We start from the raw sequence: 18,117 nt of genomic DNA, 5'->3' as shown, positions 1-18,117 counted from the left end.
CATCTGTACTGAATTTAAGATAAAGATGAAACATAGCTGCATGGTATACATTAAGCATAATGTGTAATTTGACCGTAGGAGTAAACAGCTTACGTGGATAATGGGAAAGGTAAGATGCTGTTCACAGGATATAGAAGAGGAACAGCAGAAGAGGAATTAGGAACAATAGTTCATCTTCCCATTCCCCAAGCTCTATGGTACTGTAATAAGAAAATATTGCCAAAACAGCAGACTCCCTCTCTTCTTTCTGCCTCTTGGAGCCACTGTGAAGAGATGGGTAGTCTGTTGGCTTGGTGGTAGTGGTGAGAAACTATAACTGTCACTTATAACCATTTCCAGGGGTTGATGTTATGGGGAGTAGAGGAGGAGGCTGGGTGACTGCTGCTTAGGGATAGGGGAGAAATTTGATTCAGTTTGCATTTAAAGTCCCACTTCCTGAAACCATGTGAGAACTGAAAGGCAGCCATCCTTCAAAATGTGCAAATTTTGAAATACAGTTCTCCAGCCAACCCTTATTTACAAAAGAGCATAAAACTGTGCATAAAAATGAATATGTAAGTGAAAATAACATACAAGAATGCAGTAAAAGTGCACCTGGACGTTCTGTTGTTGCGCCCATAACCTAGGTTTAAAGTGCCATTTAGCTCCTAGCTTTCAAATCTAACACTGTACCTGACTATACCTGTCAAAGCAATTGCGTGTGAAGACCCCGAAAACCACCCCCAAAATAAAGACACAATAGACACAGATTTTAGTTTAAGGTTTTTGACATTAATTTTGGCCACAACTTTATTGATTACAGCATGTGAGTGGTTGCTTAGGCATTGGTTCCAGACTACCTGAACCTGCACGGTGGTAGGAACAGGACTGACACTGGGTACCGCCATATGTCAGTAAGGGAAAGCATCCTGGGGGAGTGAGAATCTGGCTTTGATCTCACAGCTCACCCCAGATGCTCCCAGGGGCTCTGGCGTGGCCCTAGCCCCTTGACAGGGTTTGGACAAAGGCAAGGTGAGCCCCTGGATTCCTGGATCCTAACGGAATTCCCTAGCAGCAGCAATGGAGGGGCATGCACAGCCAACCACGTCCCCTCTGCAAAACATTGAACCAAATGCCTAACCGCCAACCCTACGAAGTTGTGACGATTTGATACACGGTAGGCAAAAACCAAGTGGCACCAGCCAATCAGCCAAATGGCAAAATTCCTACCAGGCCCCTGCTCCAAAACAGACGACCCCTAGACAGGCATAGCAAGGCCAAAAGAACAACCCTAAATATAGGGAGAGGAGGGCGGCTGATCTGCTGCACGTCACAAGAAAAAGAAGCTTTCCAGCGACGTGCAGCAGCTTAAATAGCCCCTCAGCAGCCAATAGCCATCCCAATCAGCCAAATGTCTGCCCCAGCAACAAAGGGGCAACCAATGGGGTGCTGTTGCCATCCAAACGGTCCCACCCCACAACAGGGAGGCAGCTCACGGTGATCTCACCACAACTTGTGGCCTCCATGATGGAGGACACAACTTCTCTTTGGTAGAAAAAGGAAATACATTTCTGAAGCTTTATACCTTGCTTGAGATATGTTTTTTTCACATATTAGCTGTTTTTTCATATGATGCTGAGTGGCAAAGAGTACCAGGCCACGTATGTATTTTGTATAAGGTTCAGTTACTCAAGTAAATCCCAGAAACTAGTTCTTCCAGATAAGTAAAGCAATCCTTCAACAGCCTCCCAAACCAAAGTATGGATGAACACACAGAGACATGTAAAGGAGCTTTTCAATAAATCTGCATCCTGCCTTATCCGTATTTTGACTCTTAACCACATTTGTAAATACTTAACAATCACTTCCCTCCTGATTGGGAAGGTGATAGAAGGCATCTGAAAATAGTGTTTCTAACATGACTCATCTAGGCCTCAATACCCAGTGCTCCACACTGGCAGCACTGGTGTTATGACAGGGCGGTTGATCATACTTCCGCTGTGATCTAATCATGTACAGAATCTCCTTGCTTCCGCCACCCTCGTAATTTGCACCATGATTTTCATAAAGTTTCTCTAGCTCTGAATAAATAAGGTTTCTGTTTCTCATAAATCAGGGGGTTTTTTAAGGGAAAAAAGCAAAAATGCTTTTATATATATATATATATATATATATATATATATATATATATATATATATATATGTAGGTTTTGGTGTCTTCGGGTGTCTTCCCGTGTAAGAGTTGGGGTGTCTAGGCGACGTTTCGACGAGGTCTCACTCGTCATCTTCAGGCTGGTGCTTTCGGCTTCTTGTTACTAGAACAGAGCAGATGCTCTGTTCTAGTAACAAGAAGCCGAAAGCACCAGCCTGAAGATGACGAGTGAGACCTCGTCGAAACGTCGCCTAGACACCCCAACTCTTACACGGGAAGACACCCGAAGACACCAAAACCTACATTCCTGTACCCGTGAAAATCTACGAAAGCAAAAAATGCTCTGTTCTAGTAACAAGAAGCCGAAAGCACCAGCCTGAAGATGACGAGTGAGACCTCGTCGAAACGTCGCCTAGACACCCCAACTCTTACACGGGAAGACACCCGAAGACACCAAAACCTACATTCCTGTACCCGTGAAAATCTACGAAAGCAAATATATATATATATATATATATATATATTTTGAAGGCAAAGAAAACAGTTATTTAAGAAGACTAGAAAATGTTGTTTCCTGTTTTAGAAAGTTCCTTCACTTGATATACAGAAACAATAACCACATGGCACACAACAACTTAAAAGCTGTGCACTTATATTTTGCAGAGCAATGGGCTACCTATTCATGCCAAGTACAGACGCTATAGTGAAAATAAAACCAACTCAAATTATGCCAACTGCCTATACTGTAGCAATTATTTTTAACATTTAATTGAGATCATACCCTCAAATGTGCTTAAAAGCAAAAGCAAAACCACAAAGAACCCACATTTAAGATGTTTTTCATCGTTGCCTGGCAGCATAAAACTCTTAAATACTTAGGAGTGGGTGATTTTGTTGTTGACGCATTTATGTATGAGCATTATCTGAACTGAATCTAAAACAATTGCTTTAGTTTTCTTGGCTTTATTTTCAGCATGGTTTATGTGTACACACACACACACACACACACACACACACACACACTATATATATATATATATATATATATATATATATATATATATATAATAATAATTTATTATTTGTACCCCGCCCATCTGGCTGGGTTTCCCCAGCCACTCTGGGCGGCTTCCACAGAAACCAAAAAACACTAAAATATCATACATTAAAAGCTTCCCTGAATAGGGCCGCCTTAAGATGTCTTCTGAATGTCAGGTAGTTGTCCATCACCTTGACATCCGATGGGAGGGCATTCCACAGGGCGGGCGCCACCACCGAAAAGGCCCTCTGCCTGGTTCCCTGTAGCTTCGCTTCTCGCAATGAGGGAACCGCCAGAAGGCCCTCGGCGCTGGACCTCAGTGTCCGGGCAGAACGATGGGGGTGGAGACGCTCCTTCAGGTATACTGGGCCGAAGCCGTTTAGGGCTTTAAAGGTCAACACTAGCACTTTGAATTGTGCTCGGAAACGTACTGGGAGCCAATGTAGGTCTTTCAAGACCGGTGTTATGTGGTCTCGGCGGCCGCCCCCAGTCACCAGTCTAGCTGCCGCATTCTGGATTAGCTGTAGTTTCCGAGTCACCTTCAAAGGTAGCCCCACGTAGAGCGCATTGCAGTAGTCCAAGCGGGATATATATATATATATATATATATATATATATATATATATATATATATATATATTGCTTTCGTAGATTTTCACGGGTACAGGAATGCAGGTTTTGGTGTCTTCGGGTGTCTTCCCGTGTAAGAGTTGGGGTGTCTAGGCGACGTTTCGACGAGGTCTCACTCGTCATCTTCAGGCTGGTGCTTTCGGCTTCTTGTTACTAGAACAGAGCTGTTCTAGTAACAAGAAGCCGAAAGCACCAGCCTGAAGATGACGAGTGAGACCTCGTCGAAACGTCGCCTAGACACCCCAACTCTTACACGGGAAGACACCCGAAGACACCAAAACATATATATATATATATATATATATATATATATATATATATGGGACACGGGTGGAACTGTGATCTAAACCACAGAGCCTAGGGCTTGCCGATCAGAAGGTCGGCAGTTTGAATCCCCGCGGCGGGGTGAGCTCCCGTTGCTCGGTCCCTGATCCTGCCAACCTAGCAGTTCGAAAGCACGTCAAAGTGCAAGTAGATAAATAGGTACCACTCTGGCAGGAAGGTAAACAGCATTTCCGTGCGCTGCTCTGATTCGCCAGAAGCGGCTTAGTCATGCTGGCCACATGACCCGGAAGTTGTACGCCGGCTCCCTCGGCCAATAAAGCGAGATGAGTGTCTAAACACCAGTTGTCCACGACTGGACCTAATGGTCAGGGGTCCCTTTACATACATGTGTGTGTGTTTATCTATCTGTCTGTCTGACATCTTGTAGTTTTAGGATGGGAATTAAATCACCACAAGACACATAACATCCAGAGGTGAGCTCTCTCCAATGTCCTGCTAATTGGCAGAGAGAAACAGATATACTAGAGGGGTCAGAACAGACCCAGAAGCCAATGAGCAGCATTTGTGCAATATTCTCCTGTACCCATGCCATGCTTGCTTATTTGGGGGAGTGACTTCCCCTGGATTATTGAGCCATGTACTGTAAATGTATTCTGAGAAATACATTATTGCCCATTCTTTTGTATTCCCATTAAACCACAGAAATATAAGCCCTCTGCTTATTAGTCCTTTATATGCCCAGAGCCATATAGTCCTTTATATGCCCAGAGCCATATAAAGTGTTGTTTGCAACTTTTTGACCACTGTCTCCCACAGCATCTGACAAAGAGACACGTCACACAATGAATTTGGTGAGATTTCCCCAAGTACTGATCCTGACTTAGGTGCAGTTCTATAGAGTCAGAGGTGAGTCAGCCCCACCAAACTCAGCGAGACTTGTTTTGAGAAAACATGGATAGAATAAGGCTGTTCCAACAAACTTCACAAAATGCAGCTCCACTCAGGTGATGCTTTCTGATCATCTTTGTACAGTGGTGCCCCGCAAGACAAATGCCTTGCAAGACGGAAAACTCGCTAGATGAAAGAATTTTCCGTTTTGGAGGTGCTTCGCAAAACGAATTTCCTATGGGCTTGCTTCGCAAGACGACAATGTCTTGTGAGTTCCTGCTGGTTTTTTTTCCCTCCCCCCTTTTTCTAAGCCGCTATGCCGCTTATCAGCTGATCTGATCAGCAGATAAGCTGCTAAAAGCCGCTAATAGCGCTAATCCACTAATCTGTCAATGGGCTTGCTTTGCAAGACGAAAAAACCGCTAGACGAAGAGAATCACAGAACGGATTCTTTTCGTCTTGCGAGGCACCACTGTATTTGTACTGGAAATCAGGATTCCTCCTTCCTTCTCAAATCACCTAACCTAGATATCCACATGTGGGTGTAATGTTAGCAGGGGGAAAAGGTGTGTCGGTCCAAATTGCATAGTCAATCCTCATAATGTATGAGGGAACTCAGCTGGCCTTCACATGCTGAATTCTAACAAGTGCTTTGTTATATTTAAACATTATAGCTGTGCATGTATAGCCTGCAGGGCAGACACACCCGGTATGCAAGGTGGGAGGGTACAGTTTTTCTCCTGCATTGCGCAGAAGAAGAAACCCAGGGGGAAAGGGTTACCCAACCCAAGCCACTGTTTTTCTGCAGGGTTTTGGAATTATGCTTTGCCCATGCCTCCATGGAAACAGCTCCTCTCTAATGCTATCTGTATCAAATGCTATGTTCTCAAAGCTAGATAAATTTATTATTCAGGCACAATTCTCTGGGCTCCTTCCAACAACATTGCTTCACTATATCACAGAATAAATTTATATTAAAAATTAATTATCAATCCTAAAAGAGCTGAGCACATTGATATGCATAATGGCATTCTAGTCAAATTAGATTACGTCTGTCAACCGGTTAGAAGGAGCATGTCAAATGTCTCAATTCAATGAAATAGATTTAGGCCCAAAAAAATCCTGGAAACTGTAGTTTGTTGAGAGTTCTTTGAAAACCCTTATGTCCTCTTCAGCAAGCTAAAATTCCCAGACTCTTTTAACAGTCAATACCCAGGGAACTCTGGGTATAGCAGCTCTGTGAGAGGAGTAAGGGTCTCCTAGCAACTCTCAGCACCCTTTTTTAGTTTTCAGGATTCATTAAGAGAAGTCATGGCTGTTTAAAGTGGTATAATGCTTTAAATATATATTGTAGATGAGGCCTTAGTGTGTTCTGTGCCTCCCTTCACCTTCTCCCATAAGGTATTGGTCACTCTTGTCTCAAAGTACACACTGGACTAGAAGACAATGTGACCAAAAAACCCCAACTGAACTAATAGGATGGATGCCTTTCAACTTTCATATAATGCTTGCTAGGAAAAACAAACAACAGCAGCAGCTAGGCATACAGTACTGTTAAAAAAGCAGTCTGAATAGGGGAGACACACACCAGATATAGCTAATGGTTCAATCCAGTCAGACTCATAACAAGTATCTAGTAAGTTTAAAATTCTTCTATACTCTTCAAGTTAGTTCTTGCTGAGGTGCTAAAACTGTGTCTATGCCACTTCATTAATAGGTGGAAGCTCAGATTAATTTAGGCTTTTCCACCCACAAACAAAAAGACCCATGCACATAGAAAACTACTCACAGATAAACTCTAACGTCTTTTGATTTTTTAAACTAAGTAATCTTGGAAAGTCTGATAGAACCTACCTTGAAAAGAAGAGTATATCCTCTAAGGGCGAATCAGCATCAAATCCACTGGGAGAATATTCCATTGTATGGGGCTGAGGTGTGTGTTGTGGCAAACATGCCAACGTTTAGAAACATGGTCCGGTGGGTTTAGAGGTACGGTTTTGTTGTTGTTTTCGCAGCTCCCTTAACTATATGAACAGAAGTACACTTGGGAAGATCTGTGCTTATCCTAAGATGCCAGATCACTGTTTGGCAGGGTGTTAAAAGTCAACTGTTTTAAACGTTTGAGAGCATGCTGCCAGCAATTATATCATTCACGTGTTTGTTATGAATCAGGATGCAAGAACAGGTCGCAGTCAGCTGTGAATAACCCTGCCAGGTGTTACTGAGACACCTAATTAGCACAGCAAAACATGACAGAAAATGACAGTGCACTACAATTACAGTGGGTTGCAGTGCTTAATGTGTTAAGTGAGGTATGTTGCCTCCTGATCTGGCTCATGCGCCTCCTATAGCAGCCTTCCCCAACATAATGGCTCTACAGATGTTTTGGACTACCATACTATGCTTAATTTTGTGAAATGACTGGGCATCATGAACCAACCATACCCAGTGCAAGGAGAGCTACTCTGCTTTACCTTCCCAAATTATTATTTTTTTTAAAGGAAAAACAATAGACTTGTCACAGAACTCTTTGTCTCCCACTGTGAAAGCCAGATTTGCAAAACCCACAAGTTACTAACCCACCTTTCATAGAATCATAGTGTTGGAAGGGATCAAGAGGGTCATCTTGTCCAGGCATAGGCAAACTCGGCCCTCCAGATGTTTTGGGACTACAACTCCCATCATCCCTAGCAAACAGGTCAGGGATGATGGGAGTTGTAGTCCCAAAACATCTGGAGGGCCGAGTTTGCCTATGCCTGATCTAAACCAACCCTCTACAATACAGGGATCTCAACTAATGCATCCATGATGGATGTTCTCATTTAACTGTTTTATAAATATTTTAATACTAGAAAATTTGTGGCCTCTATTGGATACAAGCATTTTAAGGCATTATTATCACACCCTTCTAGTTTAAATGCACTACACAGGGTGGCTTATAAGATATAAACATTACAAAAGAGTCAGGCACAACAGCTGATCATCATGAAAGCCACCAAAGGGAAAGTGGACTTTTGGACTTGCAAGCACATCTTTCAACCTTTATTGCCATAAATGTTTTGTTTTTATCAATGATAAACCTTTTCAAGATTTTACAAGGAGTTTTGGTATTTGATATTTTGGCCAAAATAGTATTATGGAAATCTACACTGCTTCTCTCTAAGTAACATTAGTGAATTTACAAGCAAGTTTCCCAGCAACATCTAGTCAAAACCAACAGCCCTGGGGGAAAATCTGTGAGAATCCAGGTTCTCTTCTTACTTGGGTTTAACCACAATAAAAAAAGGTCTCTAGAGGTGCAATTACAGCTTCATGGAAATATTCACAGCCCAACAACTAAGGCTTAATTAACAATTGCGTCCTACCTTTCTACATCATTATACAGATTAGCCGAAAACAACATTCCCTGCAGAAATCTGTTTCCTGCTAGTTGGCCTCAAGAATCACTATTGGCAAGCATACAGAAATGAAACTTAAATCTCAGTTCCTTATTCTAAATTTGCATGTTTACCACCCTTTATGGCATTATTTGAAAATGAAAAAGGAATAGAACAGTCGATGTGGTCTCTCTGATGTGTGTCAACCCAAACCACTTTTAATTAGAATGAAATCACACAAACTATAAAATCCTATGCTTTTTTACTCAGAAGCCAGTCTTAATAGTTCTTTTCAAGCACTCTACTTGAATGCGATAATAAACATGTGTAGAGGAGCAACATTCACAAGTCTGCCCACTCAGTGGCCGCGCCCCTGTTATGGCCCTGCCCTCTATTGTCTTCTTACTAGTCCTGTCCCCACGTGTTTGAAGGTCTGAAGTAAGGAGCTACAATATGACTGTAGACTCCCATGATTCAGAACCCTGCATGATCACCCTTCTAAGGCTGCATTCACATAGCAGTCTAATTCATTTTCAAAATGTTTCCCTCTTAATTTCCACATTATGTTTGAGCTCTCTCATGATGTAAAACCCACTTCCAGAACTACAATGGAATATAATGCAAGTTTACCACTCATTTCCATATTATTTGCAAACAGTTCTTCCCCTCTGTAAGTAAATAACACAGAAATTAGCACTAAACTTGCACTGTATTCCACTATAGGTCCAGAAGAGACTTCCTTGTCGTGTGAACGCTCAGATATAATGTGGAACTTAACAGTTAGGGAGAAGTTGTGAAAACAGAATAAACCACCATGTGATTGCAGCCCCAATTGCACAGGGAAGCAGGGCACTTGCAGCAGGCCCTCTACTTCAGACTTTCCCCCACAGCATGTAGTTGGTGAATAGGCAGGGTCAATGCAGACACAATAGCAGGGGTGGGGCATGGTCTCATTTTTCCATCACACAATTGTAAGCCTATCAGGGAAGAACAACTCAGAAAAGGCTGATGTGTTCAGCAGGCCTCATAAGTATGTTTAGGATTGCCGCCACAGTTTGATGCCTAATGTTCAGAGCTTCAAGGCTCCGCCAGAAATTCACAGAAGCAAGAAAGAATGGTTTTGCTAAACTCTAGTATAATGGATTTAAGATCCGTGGAGCAAAATTTGACATTTCCTCTACTAGCCATTTATTTAAATATTTATTTATTAAATTTAGTTTAAAACTTCTGCTAGAGGACAAGAATCCCAAGACTACATTAAATGTAGCCAAATTCTGTGCGTCTGCAATTAATCGCAGGAAGCAAGTGGTATCCCATAATGACCAAACCCCTAAATGTTAATTACAGGGGGCACGCTAATAATTAATTTTAATTTTTTATATTTAAATCCTTGTTATATTCAAATTGCCCTCTGTATTTTTGAAATGATCTGTGATATTGTGTGTGTTGATGCTGGTCTGTGACCATATTAATAAATTCATTCATTCATTTATTAAATTTATATACCACCCTTCATCTGTAGATCTCAGGTGAGGAGATTCCAGCTGAGGGAATGCTGTGTGATGCTGAGGATCTAGCACGCGACGAAAGATCTCAGCTCAGCAGCTGATTCACTTCATCAGCTCGGGTATTTAACTTCTGACTCAAATTTCCTATGCCAAGAGTATGATTAATAATTTAAAATTGTAATCAAGGATGGCTCAGATAATGCTTCCATGCCTGGAGCAGGTGAGCAAGTAGCACTGCCCAAGTGATCGGACTCCCCTGTTTCACAGTTTACAGGTAGAATGGATTTTAATACAGAAAGATTTTTAGCCTGTAGACTTAAGCCACTTAGAAATTATGACTTCTTAGGCCAAACTAAACATGACACCATTCACAAAATTAGCAGTTGGGTGAATAGCTTTTAAGTGTAAACATCAGGTACAGTGACCAATCCAGTCTGGGATCCAGGAACATCTGGGATCCAAGAACTTTAACCCTTTGCCCACTGTGCTTCTAAGCAGATCACTTCCACCTGCTGTTTGTACTAGAAGTTTTTATTAGTGTGAATAGAATCGTTCCTTTCCCGTGTGCCTCCCCAATCCCAAACTAAGGATGCACTAGGAGAAAAGGGTTAAAGCCCCTTTCCTCCCTCTGCATAGCTTAGTCAATACAGCATGAGGCTCTAATCTCAAGGTTGTGGGTTCGAGCCCCACGTTGGGTAAAAGATTCCTACATCTGGGTCCCTTCCAAGTCCCAGCTCTACAGTTCTATGATTCCCCTCATCAGGTTCGCAGCCTGGGTCAGCGACCCCACTTCCCTGGCTTTGTACACCTACAAAACCAATCACACAGCCCTGTAGTTTTGTTTCTTAATCAGCAGCAACTGCAACTGCTGAATAAAGCCCAGTGGCACAGCACTGGAGTGTACTTATTTATTTATAAAAGTATTTTCATACCACCATATAAAATATCACTGTGGTGTACCATGATAAAACATAAAATACCTTGAAAAAACAATACAAATAAGTGATTAGTTAATCCAACAGCCGCAAAGGCCTGTCAGCATAAAAAGGTATTCAAGAGAGGCCTTATGAATCTTCCATATTCTTAAGAACTTAGGAAGAGCCTGCAGGATCAGGCCAATGGTCCATCAAGTTCAGCTTCCTGTTCCCACAGTGACCAACCAGATGCCCACGGGAAGCTCACAAGCAGGATCAGAGTATTCTCCCCTCCAGCAAGTGGAGTTCAGAAGCATTACTGTATCCAGCTATGGATCCAAAGCACAGCCATCAGGGCTAGAAGCTATTGATAGCCTCATCTCCCATGAATTTGTCTAATGCTCTTTGGTAGTCATCACTGCCTCTGTGGGAGCAAGTTCCCTAGTTTGGCTATGCGCTGTGTGAAGAAGTACTTTCTTTTATCTGTCTTGAACCTTCCACCATTCAGCTTCAATAGATGTCCACACGTTCTAGTGTTACGAAGGAGAAAAACTTTTCTCTAGCTGCTTCCTCCATGCCACGCATATTTGTATAAACTTCTACCATGTCACCTGTTACTTACCTTTCCTCTGAACTAAGAAGTTACAAACACTTCGACTTTGACTCATAGGAGTATCGCTCCATCCTGCTGATCATTTCGGATTCCCTTTTCTGAACCTTCTCCAGCTTTACAATACCCGTTTTGAGGAGAGGCAGCCAGAACTGTACACAGTATTCCATATGCGGTTGAACCATAGATTTATGTAACACAGCATTATAATATCGACACTTTTATCTTCAAGTCCTTTCCTAACGATCCGTAGCATGAAATTTGCCATTTCACAGCTGCTGCACACTGGAGCGACATCTTCACTGAACTATCTACTGTGACCACAAGGTGCTGTTTCTAGTAAGGCACAGCCAGTACCATGAGCATATACGCGAAATGAAGATTTTTTGGTGTCCCAATATGCAACCCTTTCGACTGCAAGAAGATCAAACTGGATGCAAGAAGATCAAACATGGACTGCAAGAAAATCAAACGTATCTATTCTTAAGGAAATCAGCCCTGAGTGCTCACTGGAAGGACAGGTCGTGAAGCTGAGGCTCCAATACTTTGGCCACCTCATGAGAAGAGAAGACTCCCTGGAAAAGACCCTGATGCTGGGAAAGATGGAGGGCACAAGGAGAAGGGGATGACAGAGGACGAGATGGTTGGACAGTGTTCTCAAAGCTACAAACATGAGTCAAGCATGAGTCTGACCAAACTGCGGGAGGCAGTGGAAGACAGGAGTGCCTGGCGTGCTCTGGTCCATGGGGTCACGAAGAGTCGGACACGACTAAACGACTAAACAACAACATGCAACCCTTTACACTTGTGTATGCCGAATTGCATGTGTCGTTTTACTGCCCATTCCCTCAATTTAGAGAGGCCATTTAGAGCTCTTTGCAGTCTCTTTTTGTTTTAATGACCCTGAACAATTTAGTACCATCAGCAAACTTGGCCACCTCACTGCTCACCACTAACTCTAGATTGTTAATGTACAAGATAAATCAGTAAGCAAGCCCTGCAAGCTTACAGTGCTGCTGTCGATGACTCAGTATGAAATACATTAGTGAGGTCACTTCTCTTCGAGTCAACATACACACAGTGATCATTACAATCTCCCCAAGCTGAAAGAAGGGATTGGCTTATTCAAACTGTTATAGAATGCAGGTTGTCTTGGAATACAGATCACTCATACATAACAGAGAGAACCCATGGAATTACCCAAAAGCTCCAGTCAGTATTCCAGTTGTATGGAGGGGAGGCTTGAATTTTCTCTGTACACACACTAAGGTTTTCCTCCGAGTCCACCAACAGCTGACTGATAAGGCCATGATCCACTTCTTGAAGTGCCTGTGAACAAGGAATAAAAGTGTGCAGCTTAATAAACTGGAGTAAAATACAGCATTTCTAGCTAAACCTCTAATGCTGTGGATAAGCCATGAGGAACAAGGAAGGAACATTTCCAATCTACTTTGGTCTAATTAGGTTATAGCATTTAAAAGTCTTTTACCCCTTGATTAGTTCATTGAATGAACATTATGCCTTTCATTTGTTGCACACAGGCTTCACATCTTCAGTTAAGGTTCCACTAATTCAACCAGCACTCAAACTCCTATATGATATATCTGTAGGGAAAGTTATTTTTACCCATCCTCTCTTTCCATTCCAGACAGCATGTTCATTGTCAACTGTAAATGCTGCTCACGGTGTTGCTGTAAGACAGTCCTCGACATCCACTGCGTTTCCCCTTTGCCAGCACATGCTGCAGAATCCTAAAGGTGTTTGAGAGGATGGTACCACTTCAGACTACAGGTGGGGTGGTGGTGCCCTGGGTGAATGCTCTGTGTCTTAACTACTTGCAAGGAGAAAACAAACAAGATGGTTCAGTAATTTCCTTCCCGCAAGCAGAGATTTGCTTGTGTGAGGATGTATTTTTTTAAAAATGATTCCCTACCTACAGTCTGAAGTGATACAAACTTTAGCCCGTTCTACAGCTTGTGTAGATCAGACTAAAATCAGCGCAGCACTAAGAAATACTACTTTTATTTTGTTAACTTTTTATGTGGGGCAAGTGTTTGCCTCCCCCATTCCCAGAAGGTATGTGCTCTCACTTTGCTACTGCAGAGCAGGATCACTCAGCTGACCACAGAAGGTTTTAAGTTCTCCTTAAAAACCAGCAAAGCTAACCATCTGACATCAATATCCGCCATTTTGAGAATACTTAGCTTCAGAGTCTGGGAGTTTAATTCTCTGGAGCAGTGAAGCTTTTCAGCCCAATGGCAACATTCCCTTCTAAGCAAGTGGTGGGTGGGGCCAGAAACAAAAGTGGGTGGAGCAACAAAAGTTGCTTTTATTTTTGTGCAGTAGTTTGGTTTGTACATGCACTCATATCCCTCTGTCCTCCATCCAAATGAACAAAAAGCATTATCAAAAGTCAAGGGTGTATTCTAACCACACAGAAACACTTGAGGAGGGTGTGAAGCAGGTCACGCCCACGCCCCCCATGCCTGTTTTTTTTAATTTTTTTTGCATGTGCTAGAGAGGAAAAAATATATGGAACTACTAAGCCATAATCCAGTGTTTCTTTAAAAATGAAAACTGCAGCACAGTACCCTTTATAGGTAAATAGCATAAAATACATTTGACACTGAAAAGGAACACACAGGATTATCACCACAGGACCAATATATAGGTAAAGTATGCTGGTCCACATCATGCCTCAAGACTCTTGACCAAAGACTGCCAAGATAGCCCAGTCAGTTGAGCATGAGACTCAATCTCAGGCTTGTGGGTTCAAACCCAACTCTGTGATTCTATGAGTAAACAGTGGAGTTGGTAGGAACAAAGATATTTGAGGGAAAGTATATGAAGATCCCAAGGGTGGACAAGAGAAACAGTGCTCTTTAGAAAATCAGCTTTCACCCAGCTTAAATAGGATTCTTAATGTATTATACAGTCAAACCTTGGTTCCCGAATGGCTTAGTTGCCAAACAAATCGGCTCCTGAACGCCGAAAATCTGGAAGTAAGTGTTCTGGTTTACAAATGTTTTTTCAGAAACTAAACATCCGACGCAGCTTCTGCTTGAGCGCAGGAAGCTCCTGCAGCCAATTGGAAGCCATGTCTTGGTTTTTGAATGGTTTTGGGAGTTGAATGGACTCCCAGAATGTATTAAGTTTGAGAACCAAGGTACCACTGTATATAAAAACATATTCTAATGCACCAGCATTATAACACTATACAATTCCAACAGTATTTGCGAAAGGACAACCACATGGTAACGGCCGACAAATGTTTACTTTTAAACTTCTTTTGTAAATGAAGTTTACAAAAGATAATAATGGCAGTGAAGGGTTTCATTTTAAATTCATTTTTAAACGTTTTCTGGGGAAGGCTACAAAAAAAGCATCCTCGGAAGACTCCAGAGCTGGGAGGGGTGGTGGGGGTGGGTCAAAAAATAAATGTCAAAGCATAGCCCTATCAGGTATTGAATTTCTTAGCCCTCCTTTACCGGCTTACAACACACATAGCTTACAGAATCGATAGGATCAAAACGTTTTAAGAACTAGCGTTTTAAAACAGGTTTATGTGGATATTAGGATTGCTCCTCCCTCTATTCCCCTCTAGGACTCCAGCACCATTTAACAGCTGTGCGACAGGCAGAAGTTCAGCAAGTGAAGTTCTTCCTATTACTGGATCTGCATGGCAGGAAATTTGAACCCTTTCGCTTAAAGATACAGAATTCCTGCCAAGGAAAAAAAAATGTTGGGCAGGAAAGAAAAACCCCGTGACCTATAGCCGGGTGTTAAGGGGAGTAGCAAGCAGCAAATTTTCCCTTCAAAAGGGGAAACTTTTAGACCTCAAACGTCTACCTACTTTATCAGCAACGACTACCGATAGTTTGCAAGAGAACAAAAAAGAAGCACCTGGCAGGAGAGGACTCTGAATACAGGGACGCTATTTGAAACCTCCAAGTCCGCAGCCATCCACTAATAGGCTGAAGAGCCTATTAAATTTTGCTTTTGCAAAATGGGTTGGGGTAGCAGAGGAAGCACAAGGGCAAAGTCAACGGGCAAAGATCGCAACGCTTACCATGGAGAGAAGAAAGAAGATGCAACCTGCAAGCGGGTTGTCTCAAAAATTAGCACCATAGGGCTGCCTGCAACGCCTCTCTCCCCAGCAATTTAAAGGGCCAGCAGCATTAAGCAAAATACACAGAGAGCGCGCGTAAAATGAGTTTCTCTCGCCTACGGCTACGAGAAGTGCCGGCTCCTTTCGAAGGAGGCGATTTGTCCGACCTGACGCTTTGGCCAAGCTGCCCTGTGCTGTGGAAATGTTTACACTGCAAGGTTTTTGCGAGGGAATTTTAAAAGTTGCACTTACTGAGTATGCAATATTTTTATTATTTAGGACAAAAATAAGATCCAGGATGGCTGGGATTTCACCCCTCCCCTTGAATAAAAGGTTTGTTTTTCAAAGGGGGGTGGGGTTAAGACCCAACCATATGTACAAACGAATATCATCTTTCTCTCACTCTTATATACAGTGTACACATTGAAATATGGTGTTGTCGAGGCATTTTCACGAGCGGAGTATTCTCTCAAGTCTGGCGATATAGCCCTCACATGGGCGCGGCCAGGATTTTTGTTAGGAGGGGCAGACTTTTGGGGGGGCAGAACCTCTGATTTGTATTGATTTTGATGCAAAATCCCCCTGCCCCCGCCCATGCTCCCTCATGTGTAGATGGTCACTATTAGTAATACTGTATATAAGTGGGACAAAACATTGCAGAGTAGTGGTTCTATTTCATTCATATTCAATTTTATCCCCCCCCCCCCAATCCACTTTCAAGAGACACTCAGCATTCTGTGGCTACTGAAGAGGCTCAGTCCTCACTGGCTTGGTTTTTGGGGTGAGGCGGAGAGAAGTTGCGCCCTTCGTTTTGTTTTACTAGATTTTTGTACTTTTGCACACCTAGGTTCCCGGCCCCCCCCCCCAGCCTGTTCATATCTCTTGTGCTACATAAGCAAGAGCAGACTCCCCCCACCCACCCGCCGAAGACTGAAATGATATCCTTTATTTAGCGTGTATTTCCAATAAAATAATAGGTCACCTTTCTGACCAAGGAGACACACTATACAGCATTACAGCACAATAAAACCACAACAAAAGACAAAACCAATAAAATAATTCGGCTAGTTCAACCTATGCTATATATATTTTACTGCGTGGTATATCAGCCACAGCATTGCATTTGAGTTCCATGTGCTTCAAAGCAGAGCCACCTACAGGAACGTAATATGTTAACAAGCTTTTTTTAAATGTAAAAAAAATTGTTTGTTTCACCGCTACAATCTCCGAGTGATGCGAGGTTCCAGTGGTTTCCTTGTTAACAAAGCAGGTTCTTTTTTCCAATTTAATTTATTAATTTATTTATTTATTATATGTCAAACAGAGAGAACAATTATAACTGACACAAATTAAAAGATGAAAAACACAACTATAAAGGCACATAGTATGGATAGTTGCATGAGTTAAAATAACAAAGTCCAAGTAAAAACTATCAATGTTATCAGATTTTCAGTTCCAGATTAGGTTCTTCTCTTTTTATTTTTATTACTCCTCCCTGTGTTTATAGTTCACATTTTTGTTCTAATTTCCAGCGCTGATGGCTCTTTCCCCCTGTTATGCAGTCATTAGAGCTAGAATATTTTTGTACAAAAGCTGAGATTCACACAGCTTTATCAAAAAGCGTGCTGCCAGAAGTCTCTCAAGTCACAAGAGTTGGTGACTGTGAAATAATTGAACTGCTAATAATCTTACAATATAAATCTGGACCTGAAATGTTGGCGTTTGTGTGAAAGAGAGAATGAAGTAATTATAATAATAATATGGAAATGTTTCCAGCGAATTGGAAACTTGGGGCTGCTGAAACCCAGGCCTGCCGCTATTTGTGGTGGCCTCAGTAGGTGGATGCTCAAGAGAAGCTGGAATATCAGAGTCTAGGCAGACTCAGGGCTCCCCAGAAGCTGGTATTCAATTGTGCACTATTGTCTGCTGAGAGGCTGCTGAATTTTCACTACCTGCTGTGGGCTCCTGAGAGCCAGCCCTGCTAAACAACCTAGAAGAGCCCACTGGGAGCGCCAAAGTTATTACAATAGGGTTGCTGAGAACCCAGCAGCTCTCTCTAGTGGCCATGGATGCTTGAAGCAAGTATCTCACACCCTCCCAATCCCAGCCTCTGCTTTTTGTAACAAGCATGGATATAATATCTTGCTGCTCCATTCTGTGCTGGCAGCAGACCCCTTCGTATAGACAATGTTTCTACCCTTCGTTCTCCCCATCCCTGGGGAGCAAGAACTTGAGGGGTTCTTCTGCCTCGACTTTGAAATCTGTTCCTGCAAAGCTAGAGCTCCACTTGTGAATTTGTAGGATACATAGAAGCCCATTGCTAGGAACTGTGGGGGCTTCAGCCCTCACAATAAAATATTTGAGGAGGCCAGGCCACCACAAAGTTGATGGGCGTTCCCATTCAAATGATGTGTGCGTACTGCGTCATACGATCAATTATGAGGGGCAGGGCTCATCTGGGCCTTCGCAATATTTTATTCAAGTTGGCACCCCTAGTAGAACGGAAGGGCATCTGCACATGTGCAGCAGGGTATATTGTCACGATCAAGAAATGACAGCTATTAGAATAATAGAATCTCAGCTAAAGCATACATGACAGATGGCCACCCAACCTCTGCTTAAAAACC

The 18,117-nt window shown here is 42.4% G+C and overlaps 1 protein-coding gene across 5 annotated transcripts in view; it reads right to left on the bottom strand.

The window, feature by feature from the left end:
• GRAMD1C (GRAM domain containing 1C) overlaps positions 1 to 18,117 on the bottom strand; it is a 73,846-nt gene that overhangs the window by 49,956 nt on the left and 5,773 nt on the right. Inside the window, exons 1-2 of one of the 5 annotated variants that reach the window (XM_081198162.1) lie at positions 15,452 to 15,547; positions 12,583 to 12,711 (exon numbers count right to left, since the gene is read on the bottom strand). In XM_081198162.1, the coding sequence (XP_081054288.1) occupies positions 12,583 to 12,711; positions 15,452 to 15,454 (132 nt within the window). In that variant the 5' untranslated portion in view covers positions 15,455 to 15,547. Of the gene's footprint in view, positions 1 to 6,827; positions 7,047 to 12,582; positions 12,712 to 15,285; positions 15,361 to 15,451; positions 15,548 to 18,117 lie in introns of those variants that run through there. The other 4 variants (XM_081198160.1, XM_081198161.1, XM_081198165.1 and 1 more) reach the window with 4 other exon arrangements.

Source organism: Podarcis bocagei (genome assembly GCF_964188305.1).
Source record: "Podarcis bocagei genome assembly, chromosome: 6".
Classification (NCBI taxonomy): Eukaryota; Metazoa; Chordata; class Lepidosauria; order Squamata; family Lacertidae; genus Podarcis; species Podarcis bocagei.
Note: the sequence above shows the minus strand (reverse complement) of the source record. Positions and strands in the feature narration are given on the sequence as shown.